Here is a 20614-nt window from a genome sequence, read left to right on the forward strand (position 1 = left end):
GCAATTGAGTTGTTTTGACCCAGCGGTTGGGTTAAATGTTTGCTTAAAACAACCCAATTGCTGGGTTAGTCCATTTTCAACCCAACTTGGGTTATTTTTAACCCAGCATTTTTTAGAGTGTAGGTGCACTTCACTTAATCTCTTGTAGAGCAACACCAGCGGTAATTCAGGAGAAAATCTCCCAATACTCACCGTGAAACTTCAGTCTTCGGACCTTTTACCATCGTGTCAATTCTCAATTGATTTTGATTAATATGCGCGAGGGAGGCAGAGCAAGAGAGTTTGAAGACGGTGAGAGCTGCCCTGTGGACGCCTGTCTGTAAATAATGCAGGGAAAAAATATCGGCGAACGCAGCAGCCTTGAATCAGCCGATGCACGTAAAAATCTCATATATCGGCCTAACACTAGTGCATATACGTTTCAAACATATCAGATCAGAATTTTTTCTGTGTTTATAATGCACAGTTTTTCCTGATAATGCACATTGTCAGCAGTTTAAACTTGTTGTGGATGCTTTTGTTGAACTCTATTCAGTTTCAGTGAGTAGTGAAGTGTAAAGCCGTGGCTGAAGTGTGGTTTTCCATTATGATGTGGCGTCCCCTCGGCGCTCATTAAACACTTAGTGTGCTCCGTAAACAAAGCCCGGCCTGTGCCTCATTTTCCTCAAGCCCGGCTGTAAAGCTCCATGTGCACTGCGGCCCGTCCAGAACAGAGCTCGTGCCAAGAGCTGCTCATAAACCCCTGTAGAAACCAGGCTGAGGTCTCCCTGAACCTGTGCGAGCGGATGGGAATCCCGGGCCTGACGCCGGTTCTGTGTTCTGGGCGAGTGGAGACGGTCAATGGTTCTACTGGTTTCCATTGTGCTGCGCTCTTTAATTGTGTTTTCTTGAGACTAATGTTTTTAGGGGCCAAGCACCGAAGGTGCGAAGGCACCTATTGAAACCGTTAGCGTTCCTATTATTATAATTCATCTTCCGAAATTTGGCACACTAATAGAGGACAGTCTGAAATGTCACCATAGCGAATTTGGAGTCTCTAACTCAATCCCTCTAGCGCCACCATCAGTCCAAAATTTGACTCATGTTTATGCTAATAACTTTTGAACCATAAGGGCTAGAAACAAAATTCTAGTTTTTCCTCTGATTCCTTGGCTCAAGACGATTCGATTGCACCCTATGACGTCATTTTCCGTCATAAAAAAATTCCCGCCATTTTGAATTTTCCAAAAAACCTACTTTTGCGAACTCGTCCTAGACGGTTAATGCGATTTGCGCACAACTTTAACCAGATCATCTTCAGACCATGCTGACAAAAAAACATGGAATTCAAGTAGATTCGTCAAATCATTTTCGATAAACGCGCAAACAAATTTTACGTAGCGGTTGCAAAAACACACTTAAGGCTGTATCTCCGCAACGCTTTATCGTGTTCAAACCAAACTTGGTACATGTCATCACAAGCATGACCTGAGGCAACATGCAGTGTTTCGGCGCAGCGCCACCTACTGGTACGGAGGTACGAAAAATGGCTGTTTTAGCTTATAACTTTTGAACCGTTTGTCCAAAAATCATAAAAGTGGTCTCGTCAGATTCAGGACGGATTAGATTCCTGCTTTGATATATTGACACCAATCTTTGCATGTCATTGTTCCCTTATTCTGACCACACCACATCAATTTCGTAACTGTGCCACCTATTGGTTGAAAGTGATAAATCATGAATCATTATTATTGACTGTATTTATCATTTTACAGCTATTTTGCCTAAAATCACCTTAATAGGTCTTCAGTTGCTCATTGCTGCAGTTGATCTGACATTGCCAGCATATTTTGGCATGTCTTGTCTTTTTCTTTGCGCTTGGCCCCGGTTTTGCTGCTTGCAGCTATATTTTTATGTTGTTGTTGTGTTTAGAGCATTTGTACATTATTCTCATGAGCATTTTCTGTTGAGCAAATGGATTTCAGAAAATATGGTTTCCATCTGAGCTAGTATTGATGAACACCTGATAAACACAATTGATTCACACACACACACACACATTGAGTTCCTGTCGAAGTGTCGTCTCCTTTCACTCACACCGGGTCGGGAAGTAACGCAGCGGTATTGAGTTTGACTGAGGTGTTCTCCAGCAGGTATTGTGTGTGGTAAGAGATGACACAAAGGATCTTTTACCTTTTTTTTGTCTGTGTGAAGGTGGGGCTGAACACACATGATGTCACCCTCTGAGCTCACCTGTGTGTGTGTTCTCCGCATGGAAACGTGCATTACAGTGTAACTGGGTATGGTTTCAGTGGTAAAACACAGGCTGAGCTGGTTTATGGCCCCGGGAGCTTCAGACAAACACATTAAGACTCTCTTCCAGCTCTTGAGTTCAAGGGAAACCCGTAAACATGGATGTGCATGAATCACTCGCTCTATAGCCAGGCTTCAGTTAATTTCCATGACTGATATCTGTCTGTCGGTCGCTCTACCTGTCGTTCTGTTTATCGGCCGTTCTATTGTTTTGTCTATCAAGCATTCTATTGGTTGTTCTACCGGTCATTCTATTGGTCGTTTTATTGGTCATTCTACCGGACGTCTATTGGTCGTTCTACCGGTCGTTCTACTAGCCATTCTATTGGTTGTTCTACCGTTTGTTCTATTGGTCGTTCTACCGGCCGTTCTATTGGTCGTTCTACCGTAGGGATGAAACGATTACCGGTTTCACGATAAACCACGATAAAATTTAGTGACGGTTAGTAATATCGTATAAAATTTTATTATCATTAAAACCGCGTGTGATTATCACGGTTGTGAAAACTCGCGGTAAATCTTGTCCAGTCAGCGTCAGTCTGGCGCACCGCTGTTTTCTGAATGAGAATAAATGGCAGAAAGCAGTGACAGCACTTGGGGGATTGTTCTGCCTTCTAAAAGGACCAAATCTGAGGCGTGGTCATATTTTGGCTTTTACATAAGTCCTGAGGGAAACTTAATCTAAGATGGTCACCTTGTCTGCAGAACATGCCAGAAGAAAGTCGCTGCAATAGGGAAAACACTTCAAAACTACGAACGCAAGGCAAGTGGACTTTGACCTCAATACCAAACCTACGTCTGGCAAATAATAACGTGAAGCGAACGAACAAATTCAGACAAGACTAGGGTAACATTTAAGGGATAATAATCAGGGCTTCACATTAACAACCGCCATTTGCGAGTGTAACGTTATTTCGGCTGCACACTAGCCACTCTGGCTGTTGAACTTATAATAGTCTTCTCAAAAGCCATCTGTTATAATCGCGTTGCGCATTATAAGCACTTACACGTGTTTCTATTGAGTTTATGAATGCAATGTCTCTAAATCAGAGGCGTTCAGATTAGCGGAGTTTTGTTCAGAGCGCGCGCGCCGCGCTCACTCGCTGAAATCTGCACTCAGATCAGCGATAAACGTGTGTTGTACGCAGGAGATTCATTCATCATACAGTGGATGACTGTTTTTGTTCTATTTCAGCAGCGACAATGGTTTAAAAAAAACACAGCAGAACCACAGAGCATCTGATATGACTGGCATAACGCAGGCGAATTTAGGGACCGTCTGTAAAGTTACATACAACATTGGTAACGTTATACACGTTTCAAACTTCAATAGCATTTGAAGAGAATGACAGTCATAAAAAGACTGTAAAGTGTTCATCTAAGTGTCAGGTATGATGCACACATTTTGATATTTAATAAAATAAACTGTCAAATCATATGGAAATATGGATATGCATTATTGCACTAGGATACTGTTTGGGCTCTAACACAAAATATGCTAGATTTAAATGTGTCTGATAGAACACTGATGAGAATATTGCTTGGGAATATATTTACAGTGATAATACTAGAGATTATAATATATACGACAAATTATTATTATTTATGTGTTATGCGTTGCTATTGATGACGGCCATTAAGGAAGGAAATCCCACAGAATCTAGCTTAAAAAAGTGCTTAGAGCTGCTTTAGTTATTTGTTGTTGGTTGAATTTCAAATATAAAACTTGTTGAAATGTTTTAAGTGTGTGCATCTGTTCTTTTTGAACACTTTCATCTCGTTTGAACAAAACCGTGATAATATTGATAACCGTGATAATTTGGGTCACTATAATCGTGATGTTAAATTTCCATACCGTTTCATCCCTATTCTACCGGTCGTTCTACTGGCCGTTCTATTGGTCACTCTACCGGTCGTTCTACTGGCCGTTCTATTGGTCACTCTACCGGTCGTTCTACTAGCCATTCTATTGGTTGTTCTACCGGTTGTTCTATTGGTCGTTCTACCGGCCGTTCTATTGGTCGTTCTACCGGTCGTTCTACTGGCCGTTCTATTGGTCGCTCTACCGGTCGTTCTACTGGCCGTTCTATTGGTCGCTCTACCGGTCGTTCTACTAGCCATTCTATTGGTCGCTCTACCGGTCGTTCTACTAGCCATTCTATTGGTCGCTCTACCGGTCGTTCTACTAGCCATTCTATTGGTCGCTCTACCGGTCGTTCTACTGGCCGTTCTATTGGTCGCTCTACCGGTCGTTCTACTAGCCATTCTATTGGTTGTTCTACCGGTCGTTCTATTGGTCGTTCTATTGGCTGTTCTATTGGTCGCTCTACCGGTCGTTCTACTAGCCATTCTATTGGTTGTTCTACCGGTCGTTCTATTGGTCGTTCTATTGGCTGTTCTATTGGTCGCTCTACCGGTCGTTCTACCAGCCGTTCTATTGGTCGTTCTACCGGCCGTTCTATTGGTCGTTCTATCGGTCGTTCTATTGGTCGTTCTACCGGCTGTTCTATTGGTCGTTCTACCGGCTGTTCTATTGGTCGCTCTACCGGTCGTTCTACCAGCCGTTCTATTGGTCGTTCTACCGGCCGTTCTATTGGTTGTTCTACCGGCCGTTCTATTGGTCGTTCTACCGGCCGTTCTATTGTTCGTTCTGTTGGCCGCTCTATTGGTCGTTCTATCGGTCGTTCTATCGGTCGTTCTATCGGTCGTTCTATCGGTCGTTCTATCGGTCGTTCTATTGGTCGTTCTATTGGTCGTTCTATTGGCTGCTCTATTGGTCATTCTATCTGTCGTTCCATTGGTCGTTCTATTGGCCGCTCTATTGGTCATTCTATCGGTCGTTCTACCGGCCGTTCTATTGGTCGTTCTACTGGCCGTTCTATTGGTCGTTCTACCGGCCGTTCAATTGGTCATTTCTACCGGCCGTTCTATTTGGACGTTCTACCGGACTTCTATTGTTCGTTCTACCGGCCGTTCTATTAGTCCTTCTTTTGGTCGTTCTACCGGTCATTCTACTAGCCATTCTATTAGTCGTTCTATCGGCCGCTCTATTGGTCGTTCTATTGGTCGTTCTACCAGCCGTTCTATTGGTCATTCTACCGGCCGTTCTATTGGTCATTCTACCGGCCGTTCTATTGGTCGTTTTACCGGACGTCTATTGGTCGTTCTACCATGTTCTACCGATTGTTCTATCGGTAGTTTTAATCTATCGTTCGTTCTATCGGTTGTTCTATCTATCAATCTTTCTATTGTTCAGTCGTTCTATTGGTCGTTCTATCGGTAGTTTTAATCCATCTGTTGTTCTATTGGTCGTTCTATCTATCAGTCGTTCTATTGTTCAGTCGGTTGGTTGTTCTATCGTTCTGACAGTCTATCTGCTGTTCTATTGGTCATTCTATCGCTCTGTCGGTTGGTTGATCTATCAGTTGTTCCATGTATCTTTTTAATAGATTAAATTAATTTACATTTAACTCTCTTAATGTGGAGAGATGCACTGAAATGTAGACCTTCGTTTGTGTTTGTGACCTACACTCTTAACGTTACATGACGTGAGAACAGTTAAGACACATCGTTTTACCATTTTTGTAGCATAAACAACATCAAACCGATGGGAGCGAATTTTCCAATGTTTTGGCGCTGAAACCTAAAGATGTCCGAGTTCCGATCCCCATGCAACTGATACGCAACTGCCATTGGCTCATCTGCGTTCGAGGGGCGGGGCTTACCGAAAGGTCAATTACGAGTCAGTTGTTGGAGTTTTGGTAGATTTGCACGTCAGGTTACAGGGGAACCTGTATGTGTGTGTTTGTGTGTGTGAGACGTGAGGTGTGTGTGTGTGAGAGACATGAGGTGTGTGTTGTGCTGAAAGATAATTTTGTCTGTGACAGGGTGTCCAACTTCCCTAAAAATAAGTGTTGCCTGATGGAGTCAGAAGGTCATGTCGCACTGATTCACACACCTATGCTCTACCAGCTCTACCAGTTTTCTCTCCCTGTCATTCTATTCTTCTATCTGTCATTCTATCTTTCTATCACTAATCTGAATGTTTAGTGTTATGTGTATATAATGGTGTTTTGATTCGTCTACTTGATTATCATGCATTACTCAAATGTTTGTTGTTAGTTGTTGTGCATTGATGTATGATTGACAGTGATTGTTTTCTTCAGGCTCTGATGGATCGTGCGTTTATGAGCCAGTTGTTGGTGTTTTTGTAGATTTTCCTTCTTTAAGTCCCTCTGTCATGCGTGTGTTACGTGCATGTCAGGTTACAGGGTAACGACGTGTGTGTGTGTGTGTGTGTGTGAGACGTGTGGAAAGGTCAGTTTGTTTGTGTCCAACTTTCCTAAAAATAAGTGTCATGGAGTCAAAAGGCCACACTAATGAACTCCATCAGCTCTACCAGTTTTCTCTCTCTCTCCCGCTGGCTCTCAGTCTCCGCTTTAATTCATCCCAAAGCTGTTCTATCGGGTTGAGGTCAGGACTCAAGTTCCTTCACACCAAACTCGCTCATCCATGTCTTTATGGAGACGCTTTGTGCACTGGGACAGGAAGGGGCCGTCCCCAAACTGTTCCCACAAAGTTGGGAGCATGAAATTGTCCAAAATGTCTTGAAGCATTAAGAGTTCCTTTCCCTGGAACTAAGGGGCCAAGCCCTGAAAAACAACCCACACCATAATCGGCCGTTCTATCGTCGTTTTAATCTATCGGTCGTTCTATCGTTAGTTTTAATCTATCAGTCGTTCTATTGTTAGTTTTAATCTATCTGTCATTCTATCGTTAGTTTTAATCTATCGGTCGTTCTATTGTTAGTTTTAATCTATCGGTCGTTCTATCGTTAGTTTTAATCTATCAGTCGTTCTATTGTTAGTTTTAATCTATCGGTCGTTCTATCGTTAGTTTTAATCTATCGGTCGTTCTATCGTTAGTTTTAATCTATCAGTCGTTCTATTGTTAGTTTTAATCTATCGGTCGTTCTATTGTTAGTTTTAATCTATCGGTCGTTCTATTGTTAGTTTTAATCTATCGGTCGTTCTATCGTTAGTTTTAATCTATCGGCCGTTCTGTTGTTAGTTTTAATCTATCGGCCGTTCTATTGTTAGTTTTAATCTATCGGTCGTTCTATCGTTAGTTTTAATCTATCGGCCGTTCTATTGTTAGTTTTAATCTATCAGTCGTTCTATCGTTAGTTTTAATCTATCAGTCGTTCTATCGTTAGTTTTAATCTATCAGTCGTTCTATCGTTAGTTTTAATCTATCAGTCGTTCTATTGTTTTAATCTATCAGTCGTTCTATTGTTAGTTTTAATCTATCGGTCGTTCTATCGTTAGTTTTAATCTATCAGTCGTTCTATCGTTAGTTTTAATCTATCGGTCATTCTATCGGTCGTTTTAATCTATCGGTCGTTCAATCGTTAGTTTTAATCTATCGGTCGTTCAATCGTTAGTTTTAATCTATCAGTCGTTCTATCGTTAGTTTTAATCTATCGGTCGTTCTATCGTTAGTTTTAATCTATCGGTCGTTCTATCGTTAGTTTTAATCTATCTGTCGTTCTATCGTTAGTTTTAATCTATCGGTCGTTCTATCGTTAGTTTTAATCTATCGGTCGTTCTATCGTTAGTTTTAATCTATCTGTCGTTATATCGTTAGTTTTAATCTATCGGTCGTTCTATCGTTAGTTTTAATCTATCAGTCGTTCTATCGTTAGTTTTAATCTATCGGTCGTTCTATCGTTAGTTTTAATCTATCGGTCGTTCTATCGTTAGTTTTAATCTATCGGTCGTTCTATCGTTAGTTTTAATCTATCAGTCGTTCTATCGGTCGTTTTAATCTATCAGTCGTTCTATCGTTAGTTTTAATCTATCAGTCGTTTTAATCTATCAGTCGTTCTATCGGTCGTTTTAATCTATCGGTCGTTCTATCGTTAGTTTTAATCTATCAGTCGTTCTATCGGTCGTTTTAATCTATCGGTCGTTCTATTGTTCGTTCTATCGGTAGTTTTAATCGTTAGTTTTAATCTATCGGTCGTTCTATCGGTAGTTTTAATCTATCGGTCGTTCTATCGGTAGTTTTAATCTATCGGTCGTTCTATCGGTCGTTTTAATCTATCTGTTGTTCTATCGGTCGTTTTAATCTATCAGTCGTTCTATTGTTCGTTCTATCGGTAGTTTTAATCGTTAGTTTTAATCTATCGGACGTTCTATCGGTAGTTTTAATCTATCGGTCGTTCTATCGGTCGTTTTAATCTATCAGTCGTTCTATTGTTCGTTCTATCTGTAGTTTTAATCGTTAGTTTTAATCTATCGTCGTTCTATCGGTAGTTTTAATCTATCGGTCGTTCTATCGGTAGTTTTAATCTATCGGTCGTTCTATCGGTCGTTTTAATCTATCGGTCGTTTTAATCTATCTGTTGTTATATCGGTCGTTTTAATCTATCGGTCGTTCTATTGTTCGTTCTATCGGTAGTTTTAATCGTTAGTTTTAATCTATCGGTCGTTCTATCGGTAGTTTTAATCTATCGGTCGTTCTATCGGTAGTTTTAATCTATCGGTCGTTCTATCGGTAGTTTTAATCTATCGGTCGTTCTATCGGTCGTTTTAATCTATCAGTCGTTCTATTGTTAGTTTTAATCTATCAGTCGTTCTATTGTTAGTTTTAATCTATCTGTTGTTCTATCGGTCGTTCCATGTGTCTTTCGTTCTATCGATTGTTCTATCAATCAGTTGTTCTATTGTTCGGTTGTTCTATTGTTCAGTCATTCTATCATTCTATTGGTCATTCTATCGCTCTGTCGATTGGTTGTTCTATCGTTAGGACTCTGTGCAGGCCATTCAAGTTCCTCCACACCAAACTCACTCATCCATGTCTTTATGGACCGACGTCATGCTGGGACAGGAAGGGGCCGTCTCCAAACTGCTCCCACAAAGTTGGGAGCATGAAATTGTCCAAAATGTCTTGAAGCATTAAAGGGTTAGTTCACCCAAAAATGAAAATTCTGTCATTAATTACTCACCCTTATGTCGTTCGAGACCCGTAAGACCTCCGTTCATATTCGGAACACAAATGAAGATATTTTTGTTGAAAGCTGATGCTGAGAAAGGCTTCAGATAGGCCTCCATTGGCATTCAGTACACTTATACTCCCAAGACGGATAAAAGGCTCTCAAAACATCGTTACAAAGTCCATCTCACCACAGTGACTCTACAATAATCTTACGATGCGACGACAATAGTTTTTGTGCGCAAAAAAAAAATCAAAATAACACCTTTATCCAGCTTGTTATTGCCTTCCGCGTGTGCCTCCACGACGCATGCGCGAGAATATGACGCAGATCCGGCGTTCGGACAGATGACCCAGAAGTGATTTGTTTACTATCAGAGGAAGACGCGCGTGTCTAAGCTGTTGGATTCTACATTGATCGTGCTTTAGGTCTCGGCGTAGTTCTCAAAATGGGGCTAAAGTGTGCATTTCATGGATTCCCGAACCCCGGCGCTACGTCATATTCTCGCGCATGCGTCGTGGAGGCACACGCGGAAGACAATAACAAGCTGGATAAAGGTGTTATTTTGATTTTTTTTTTCGCACAAAAACTATTGTCGTCGCATCGTAAGATTATTGTAGAGTCACTGTGGTGAGATGGACTTTGTAACGATGTTTTGAGAGCCTTTTATCCGTCTTGGGAGTATAAGTGTACTGAATGCCAATGGAGGCCTATCTGAAGCCTTTCTCAGCATCAGCTTTACACTAAAATATCTTCATTTGTGTTCCGAATATGAACGGAGGTCTTACGGGTCTCGAACGACATAAGGGTGAGTAATTAATGACAGAATTTTCATTTTTGGGTGAACTAACCCTTTAAGAGTTCCTTTCACTGGAACTAAAGGGCCAATCCCAACTCCTGAAAAACAACTCCACCCCATAATCCCCCCGTTCTCCTGGCAACCACCAAACCCAGACTCGTCCATGGGATTGCCAGAGAGAAGCGTGATTGGTCACTCCAGAGAACACGTCTCACTGCTCTAGAGTCCAGTGGCGGCGCGCTTTACCCCACTGCATCCTGCGCTTTGCATTGCTCTTGGTGATGTAAGGCCTGGATGAGCAGCTTGGCCATGGAAACCCATTCCATGAAGCTCTACACACTGATCTTGAGCTCATCTGAAGGACACAGTAGTTTGGAGGTCTGGAGCGACTTCTGTGACCCTCAGCATGCGCTGACCCCGCTCTGTGATTGGCCGAGTTGCTGTTGTTCCCAATAGCTTCCACTTCTTCCCATTACTTTTGGCAATATAGCGTATATATGTTGTGTTTTGCACCCTTTAGATGCTCATGTGTGTCTGTAATTGTGTCATGTGGTCGAGTCGTGACTTTATATCCTAAAGAGCTTAAATCATTCATTGTCATGCGCCGATGAGATTCCCAGTGTTGAAGACGAGCTTTAAAAGTGGGATATTCATTTATAATTCACCCTTATGTTGACTTAGAAAATAACTCGTATGATTTTCCATGTTAGTGTGAATTTAATATATCATGGTAATAACTCAAACTTGGGAACCTTTATGTTGGACTTAGAAAATGAACTGCTATTTTATTCAATAAAAAGACGTGGACATAATGTTCTGCATGGTAGGAATGACCCTCGGGAACGGCACGTTCGTCACGCTCTGAGCGACTCTCTCTTAGAGACGGGACTGCATGTCCTTTTAGTGCCGGCAGTGATGCATGCTGGGTAATTGCAGAGCGAGTCTCCCTCAGCATGTTACAATGGAGATGGAGGGAGGGCGAGATGCTGAAGAATGCTGTGTCACTGGTGCTGCTGCGTATTCTCTCTCTCTCTCTCTCTCTCTCTCTCTCTCTCTCTCTCTCTCTCTCTCTCTCTCTCTCTCTCTCTCTGGGTGTCTCTCGCCCATCGTGACTGCTCTCTGATGCGTCCCCTCCCCCCCGCTGCAGCACAGCATCGCCGCGGATCCGGAGACAGAACTGACACTGAGGGATGAGTGAACTTGAGGAGCATGTGATTGGTGTCGCTGGTGGGGTTTTATTGTGTGTATGCAGAGTGTTTGTGGCTCTTAAAGGGACAGTGCACCCAAATGTTGCCGTCATTTACTCGCCCTCGTGTTGTGTGAGTTTCTGGAGCACAGAAGAAGAGATGATGGCAGCCATTGGACAAAAGATACAATGCAACATTCTTCATAATATAATAGACAGAACAATTGAACCATAGACAGAATGATAAAACGATATAACGATAGACAGAACGATAGAACCATAGACAGAATGATAAAACGATATAACGATAGACCGAACGATAGAACCATAGACAGAATGATAAAACGATATAACGATAGACCGAACGATAGAACCATAGACAGAATGATAAAACGATATAACGATAGACAGAACGATAGAACCATAGACGGAATGATAAAACGATATAACGATAGACAGAACGATAGAACCATAGACGGAATGATAAAACGATATAACGATAGACAGAACGATAGAACCATAGACGGAATGATAAAACGATATAACGATAGACAGAGCGATAGAACCATAGACAGAATGATAAAACGATATAACGATAGACAGAGCGATAGAACCATAGACAGAATGATAAAACGATATAACGATAGACAGAGCGATAGAACCATAGACAGAATGATAAAACGATATAACGATAGACAGAGCGATAGAACCATAGACAGAATGATAAAACGATATAACGATAGACAGAACGATAGAACCATAGACAGAATGATATAACGATAGACAGAACGATAGAACCATAGACAGAATGATAAAACGATATAACGATAGACAGAGCGATAGAACCATAGACAGAATGATAAAACGATATAACGATAGACAGAACGATAGAACCATAGACAGAATGATAAAACGATATAACGATAGACAGAGCGATAGAACCATAGACAGAATGATAAAACGATATAACGATAGACAGAGCGATAGAACCATAGACAGAATGATAAAACGATATAACGATAGACAGAGCGATAGAACCATAGACAGAATGATAAAACGATATAACGATAGACAGAACGATAGAACCATAGACAGAATGATAAAACGATATAACGATAGACAGAGCGATAGAACCATAGACAGAATGATAAAACGATATAACGATAGACAGAGCGATAGAACCATAGACAGAATGATAAAACGATATAACGATAGACAGAGCGATAGAACCATAGACAGAATGATAAAACGATATAACGATAGACAGAACGATAGAACCATAGACAGAATGATAAAACGATATAACGATAGACAGAGCGATAGAACCATAGACAGAATGATAAAACGATATAACGATAGACAGAACGATAGAACCATAGACAGAATGATAAAACGATATAACGATAGACAGAATGATAAAACGATATAACGATAGACAGAGCGATAGAACCATAGACAGAATGATAAAACGATATAACGATAGACAGAACGATAGAACCATAGACAGAATGATAAAACGATATAACGATAGACAGAGCGATAGAACCATAGACAGAATGATAAAACGATATAATGATAGACAGAGCGATAGAACCATAGACAGAATGATAAAACGATATAACGATAGACAGAACGATAGAACCATAGACAGAATGATAAAACGATATAACGATAGACAGAGCGAACGATAGACAGAGGGATAAAACGAACGATAAAACAATAGATAAAACAACAGACAGAGATAAACCGATAGAAAGATCAAATGTGTTGTAAAATACAGTTTTATTTAAATAATTGTTTTACATTTTAGATGTTTATAATATATAATTTTAAACAGGATTATTATTATCTGTCTATTGTTCTGTCTATCGTTATATCGTTTTATCATTCTGTCTATGGTTCTATCGTTCTGTCAATTGCACGCTCTGTCTATCGTTATATCTTTTAATCATTCTGTCTATCATTTGCTCGGTCTATGGTTCTATTGTTCTGTCTAACGTTTTATCATTCTGTCTATTGTTCACTCTGTCTATCGTTATATCGTTTTATCATTCTGTCTATGGTTCTATCGTTCTGTCAATTGCTCGCTCTGTCTATCGTTATATCTTTTTATCATTCTGTCTATCATTTGCTCGGTCTATGGTTCTATTGTTCTGTCTATCGTTTTATCATTCTGTCTATCGTTCGCTCTGTCTATCGTTTTATCATTCTGTCTATCGTTCGCTCTGTCTATCGTTTTATCATTCTGTCTATCGTTCGCTCTGTCTATCGTTTTATCATTCTGTCTATGGTTCTATCGTTCTGTCAATTGCTCGCTCTGTCTATCGTTATATCTTTTTATCCTGTCTATGGTTCTATCGTTCTGTCTATCATTTGCTCGGTCTATGGTTCTGTCTATCGTTTTATCCCTCTGTCTATCGTTCGCTTTGTCTATCGTTATATTGTTGTATCATTCTGTCTATGGTTCTATTGTTCTGTCTATCGTTTTATCCCTCTGTCATTCGTTCGCTCTGTCTATCGTGATATTGTTTTATCATTCTGTCTATGGTTCTATTGTTCTGTCTATCGTTTTATCCCTCTGTCTCTCGTTCGCTCTGTCTATCGTTCGCTCTGTCTATCGTTATATCGTTTTATCATTCTGTCTATGGTTCTATTGTTCTGTCTATCATTTTATCCCTCTGTCTCTCGTTCGCTCTGTCTATTGTTGGCTCTGTCTATCGTTATATCGTTTTATCATTCTGTCTATGGTTCTATCGTTCTGTCTATCGTTCACTCTATCGTTCTGTTATGTCGTTCTGTATCGTTCTATCTATCGTTCTATCACTCTATCGTTTTATCCCTCTGTCTATCGTTTTCTCGGTCTAGGGTTCTATTGTTCTGTCTTTTGTTTTATCCCTCTGTCTATCGTTTGCTCTGTCTATCGTTATATCGTTTTATCATTCTGTCTATGGTTCTATCGCTCTGTCTATCGTTTGCTCGGTCTATGGTTCTATCGCTCTGTCTATTGTTTTATCGTTCTGTCTATGGTTCTATCGCTCTGTCTATCGTTTGCTCGGTCTATGGTTCTATCGCTCTGTCTATTGTTTTATCGTTCTGTCTATGGTTCTATCGCTCTGTCTATCGTTCGCTCTGTCTATCGTTATATCGTTTTATCATTCTGTCTATGGTTCTATTGTTCTGTCTATCATTTTATCCCTCTGTCTCTCGTTCGCTCTGTCTATTGTTGGCTCTGTCTATCGTTATATCGTTTTATCATTCTGTCTATGGTTCTATCGTTCTGTCTATCGTTCACTCTATCGTTCTGTTATGTCGTTCTGTATCGTTCTATCTATCGTTCTATCACTCTATCGTTTTATCCCTCTGTCTATCGTTTTCTCGGTCTAGGGTTCTATTGTTCTGTCTTTTGTTTTATCCCTCTGTCTATCGTTTGCTCTGTCTATCGTTATATCGTTTTATCATTCTGTCTATGGTTCTATCGCTCTGTCTATCGTTTGCTCTGTCTATCGTTATATCGTTTTATCATTCTGTCTATGGTTCTATCGCTCTGTCTATCGTTTGCTCGGTCTATGGTTCTATCGCTCTGTCTATTGTTTTATCGTTCTGTCTATGGTTCTATCGCTCTGTCTATCGTTTGCTCGGTCTATGGTTCTATCGCTCTGTCTATTGTTTTATCGTTCTGTCTATGGTTCTATCGCTCTGTCTATCGTTTGCTCGGTCTATGGTTCTATCGCTCTGTCTATTGTTTTATCGTTCTGTCTATGGTTCTATCGCTCTGTCTATCGTTTGCTCGGTCTATGGTTCTATCGCTCTGTCTATTGTTTTATCGTTCTGTCTTTGGTTCTATCGCTCTGTCTATTGTTTTATCGTTCTGTCTATGGTTCTATCGCTCTGTCTATCGTTTGCTCGGTCTATGGTTCTATCGCTCTGTCTATTGTTTTATCGTTCTGTCTTTGGTTCTATTGCTCTGTCTATCGTTTGCTCGGTCTATGGTTCTATCGCTCTGTCTATTGTTTTATCGTTCTGTCTTTGGTTCTATCGCTCTGTCTATCGTTTTATCGTTCTGTCTATGGTTCTATCGCTCTGTCTATCGTTTGCTCCGTCTATGGTTCTATCGCTCTGTCTATTGTTTTATCGTTCTGTCTTTGGTTCTATTGCTCTGTCTATCGTTTGCTCGGTCTATGGTTCTATCGCTCTGTCTATTGTTTTATCGTTCTGTCTATGGTTCTATCGCTCTGTCTATCGTTTTATCGTTCTGTCTATGGTTCTATCGCTCTGTCTATCGTTTTATCGTTATGTCTATGGTTCTATCGCTCTGTCTATCGTTTTATCGTTCTGTCTATGGTTCTATCGCTCTGTCTATCGTTTTATCGTTCTGTCTATGGTTCTATCGCTCTGTCTATCGTTTTATCGTTCTGTCTATGGTTCTATCGCTCTGTCTATCGTTTTATCGTTTTATCATTCTGTCTATGGTTCTATCGTTCTGTCTATTGTTTTATCGTTCTGTCTATGGTTCTATCGCTCTGTCTATCGTTTTATCGTTCTGTCTATGGTTCTATCGCTCTGTCTATCGTTTTATCGTTTTATCATTCTGTCTATGGTTCTATCGCTCTGTCTATCGTTTTATCGTTTTATCATTCTGTCTATGGTTCTATCGCTCTGTCTATTGTTTTATCGTTCTGTCTATGGTTCTATCGTTCTGTCTATCGTTTCATCATGTTATCTATCGTTCTATGAAATAGAATGAAACAATATAAAATAAGATTAAAATGATTTAACATTTAAGGAAATAAAATGCATCCCTAGTATTAAAATTAATATGAATATAAAACATAATAATAAATAAAAAAATCCTATTTAAAATGTATAAACATTATAAAAAATTGCAAAATTGTGTATTTAAGCACACATATTGCTTTATATTGTGTTAGTTTTTATATTCTGGATTAGTTTGATCTGATGAAGTGAGCCGTTACACTGAAGGAAACGCGTCCGGGTGTGTGTGTGTGTGTGTGTGTGTATGAGCACGAGTGCACGGAGATCTACTGCGCTGCCATCTTGCTGAGGTTGCACGCTGGCACAGACGAGATCTCGGTGAAGGGTGAACACAGGAATAAAGAGAGAGAGAGAGAGAGAGAGAGAGAGAGAGAGAGAGAGAGAGAGAGAGAGAGAGAGGGAGAGAGAGAGAGAGAGAGAGAGAGAGCGAGCGCGAGCGTGCACGTGAGAGGGATGCAGTGCACGAGGGCGGAGCTTAGCATCAGGCAATACCCTTTCTAATTCTCTCTCTTCCTCTGATCTCGTCTGCGCGGTGACGCCGGTGTACCGTCTCCTCTCCGGTCCTGCTTTTCACCAACAACTATTCTGGAATATTCTGCTCAACCTCTGGACTGTACGTGTGGAAATTGTGACTCTTCCGATCAGGGTGTGTGTGTGTGTGTGTGTGTGTGTGAGAGGGGTGGCGAAACACACGCTGGTCTCCGCAGAGGGAAGGATGGTTTTGCCGGCTGGTCCTGCGCCGTTTCTCATCCGAGTGCGTGTCTCCTGGGCAACCGCGCCCTCCCTCCGCGCGCCATGAGCCGGACCAACCGCGTCTCCTGCTCAATGCTCAACTGCTTCGTAAGTGATGCTCTGTGTGTGTGTGTGTGTGTGTGTGTGTGTGCTGCAGCTGTGGTGAAGTGATTGACGGCACATGACCCTCACACACAGATGTGTGTGAATTACAGATGTAAAGAGAAAGTGAGTGAGAGTGTTGCATTGAGAGAGAGCATGAACACAGCGATCGGCTACTCGATGGGGAATAAGAGGAAGTGGAGAGAGAGAGAGAGAGAGAGAGAGAGAGAGAGAGGAAACAACACATTAGGATTCATATGGAGAATATATGGAGGCCTTTAGTCTTTATCTTTACAGGATCTCTTCATTCTAAATGTTTGAAAACTTTGATATAACATTATTGAGATTTAATTTTTTATATTTGTTATTATTATTAATTATTATTAATAGTAGAGGTACAAAATTAGTAGTAGTTGTAGAAGTAGTAAATTTAAACTATTGTAAGTGTAATATATACCAATTATGTTTAATAATAATAATAATAATAAAAAAAATATATTATTATTATTATTAATTAGTGGAATACTAATACTGCTACTAATAATAATACTAATGGTATTATATTATTTTGTATTATATTATACTTAAAATAAATTACAACAATAACAATGATATTATCTTATTAAGTTTAATAATGAAGAGAAAATAATTTGGTTATTATTTAGTAAAGAATAATTATATTACATTTTATTATATTATATTATATATTATATTTATATTATATTATAAAATATTATATTATAAATTATTATATTATATATTTATATTATATTATTTATATTATATTATTTATATTATTTATATTATATTTTATTATATTATATTTATATTATATTATATTTAAATTATATTTATATTATATTATATTAACTATATTATATTTAAATTATATTATATTTATATTATATTAATGAATTATATTATATTTATATTATATTATAAAATATTATATTATAAAATATTATATTATATATTTATATTATATTATTTATATTATATTATTTATATTATATTTTATTATATTATATTTATATTATATTATATTTAAATTATATTTATATTATATTATATATTATATTTATATTATATTATATTATATTAACTATATTATATTTATATTATATTATTTATATTATATTTTATTATATTATATTTATATTATATTATATTTAAATTATATTTATATTATATTATATATTATATTTATATTATATTATATATTATATTTATATTATATTATATTATATTAACTATATTATATTTAAATTAAATTATATTTATATTATATTATATTAATGAATTATATTATATTATTGTATTATATTAAATTATATTAAATTATATTAAATTATATTAAATTATATTAAATTATATTATATTAAATTATATTAAAGTTTTAGTATTAATGTATTTTCTGTTTTGATATTTCCATGTGTTGTGCTGTAGTTTTCTGTGTGTGTTTGTGTGACTGGTGTTTTGATTGTTCAGCTTCAGTTTAAGAGCACATGCTCTCGTCCTGTAGTGTGTGTGTGTGTGTGTGTGGCAGATACAGATGGATCGATATGATGGGATGTTATGGCAGCGGTGCTGAAGGTTGAGTCTCTGCTCACTCAGCACTTCTGCGTCTCGTTCTTGACGTTAAGGAGGATGTGTTAACCAGTGGAGATGTGGATGGAGGATGTGTTAACCAGTGGAGATGTGGATGGAGGATGTGTTAACCAGTGGAGATGTGGATGGAGGATGTGTTAACCAGTGGAGATGTGGATGGAGGATGTGTTAACCAGTGGAGATGTGGATGGAGGATGTGTTAACCAGTGGAGATGTGGATGGAGGATGTGTTAACCAGTGGAGATGTGGATGGAGGATGTGTTAACCAGTGGAGATGTGGATGGAGGATGTGTTAACCAGTGGAGATGTGGATGGAGGATGTGTTAACCAGTGGAGATGTGGATGGAGGATGTTATGATCGTCAGAGGTCATGACCTGCAGGCTGATGATGTCAGGCGTTAGCATGGCACTGCTCCAGTTTATTGATGATTACAAAAATGACTTAATGAGGATTTCTTAAGAGCAATTCGTTGACAAGCCAATAAAAAGTGCTTCCAAGCATGAGGAAGATTGTATTTATATTTGAGATCAGCGGATGTGTCCCAAAACTGGACATGACTCTTTGTTTGACAGAAACCGTTTTATTAACCAGAAAATGTAAAATATGCACTTTCACGCTTGGTGTGTATATAATTTTTGATCAAATTTCCAGCCAAAGTAACCGTTATAAAATTATAGTTTATAAACGTTATAGAATACATGTAAAAATAACACAACTATTAGTACGCAATGCATTTTATTTGTCAGATTTCCAGCAAAAATAACTATTATAAAATAACTGTGAAATAACATAATTATAAAAATAACAAATGTAATGCTCACTTTGTATATAAAGCATTTATTAGTTGAATTTCCAGGAAAAGTATCCATTATAGTTTATAAACTAAAATAACTATAAAATAACAAATAATTATAAAAATAACTATTATTATTATATGTTTAGTATATAAAGCATTTTATTAGTTTTTTTTTTTTAAATATATATTTTATAGACTAATATAAAATAACTATAATAACTGTGCTAACTATAACTACAGCAAAAATAACTATTTTTAACTTTTTAAAATATATATTTATAGACTTTATCTAGACTTTATAGCTGTAATCCAGCAGAAATAACTTTTTTTTTGGTATTTTAAAAACAATGCATTGGGTATTTAGTATATAAAGCATTTTAGTAGTCAAATTTCCAGCAAAAATAACTATTATAAAGTTATATTTCATAGAGTGATATAAAATAACTATGAAAAATAATACAAAATAATGATTCAAATAGCACATGTATTGGGTATTTAGTATATAAAGCATTTTAGTAGTCAAATTTCCAGCAAAAATAACTATAAAGTTATATTTCATAGACTGATATAAAATAATTATACAAATAACATATGTAATTGGTATTTATTTATTTTATAAAGCATTTTATTAGTTAAATTCCCGTTAATCTGAGACCGAATCACTCATGTGTGATGGAGATGTTGGTCATATTGCACACACACACACGCATTAGATTGGTGTAAGTGTGTGTTCTCTCAGTGAGACGCTTTTATCAAATGAAGAAAGATTGCTCTCAGCATTGATTCAGCAGTAATATGAGCTGTGTGTGTGTGTGTGTGTGTGTGTGTGTGTATTCTGTATGTGCATGTTTCGCATGTATTTCCCAGCATGCTCGGTCTATGTTTGGAGTCCCGTACGAGAGCTCTGTCTGTCAGTCTCACACACACACACACACACATACGCGCACACACACACACACACACACACACACACACGCGCTGGCAGCTGTGATGCTTCACACGGGGCGGCCCGCGGATGAGCTGCAGTAAACCCTGCGGGCAGATGGGGAGTCGTGACTATGCTTCAATCTCACAGCGTTTCCTCAGCGTCATATCAAGGAAAACCTTTTGATGGAAATATCTCGTGTACACAACTCTCAAATAAGGCATAGTCATAATTAATAATGCAAACTCTTTAATACGCTGTATTTAAATACCGTTGTACGAACAGAACTGTGGAAATGATGAAAGAGCAGGTTATATGCATGTTCCTTCACTTATTTTATTTTATATTATATATCATCCTCCGGATGAGACGTTAAACCGAGGTCCTGACTCTCTGTGGTCAT

At 38.4% G+C, this 20614-nt stretch overlaps 1 protein-coding gene across 11 annotated transcripts in view; it reads left to right on the top strand.

Annotated features, from left to right (window-relative positions):
* The window catches only part of mtmr4 (myotubularin related protein 4), a 140348-nt gene that overhangs the window by 34601 nt on the left and 85133 nt on the right, over positions 1–20614 (top strand). For 3 of the 11 annotated variants that reach the window (XM_079815425.1, XM_079815429.1, XM_079815431.1), the window contains exon 1: positions 16571–16887. The exons of the other annotated variants lie outside the window; for them this stretch is intronic. In XM_079815425.1, the coding sequence (XP_079671551.1) occupies positions 16843–16887 (45 nt within the window). In that variant the 5' untranslated portion in view covers positions 16571–16842. Of the gene's footprint in view, positions 1–16570; positions 16888–20614 lie in introns of those variants that run through there. 11 annotated transcript variants of the gene reach the window in all.

The sequence above is a fragment of the Gobio gobio genome, assembly GCF_949357685.1.
Source record: "Gobio gobio genome assembly, chromosome: 4".
Taxonomy (NCBI): Eukaryota; Metazoa; Chordata; class Actinopteri; order Cypriniformes; family Gobionidae; genus Gobio; species Gobio gobio.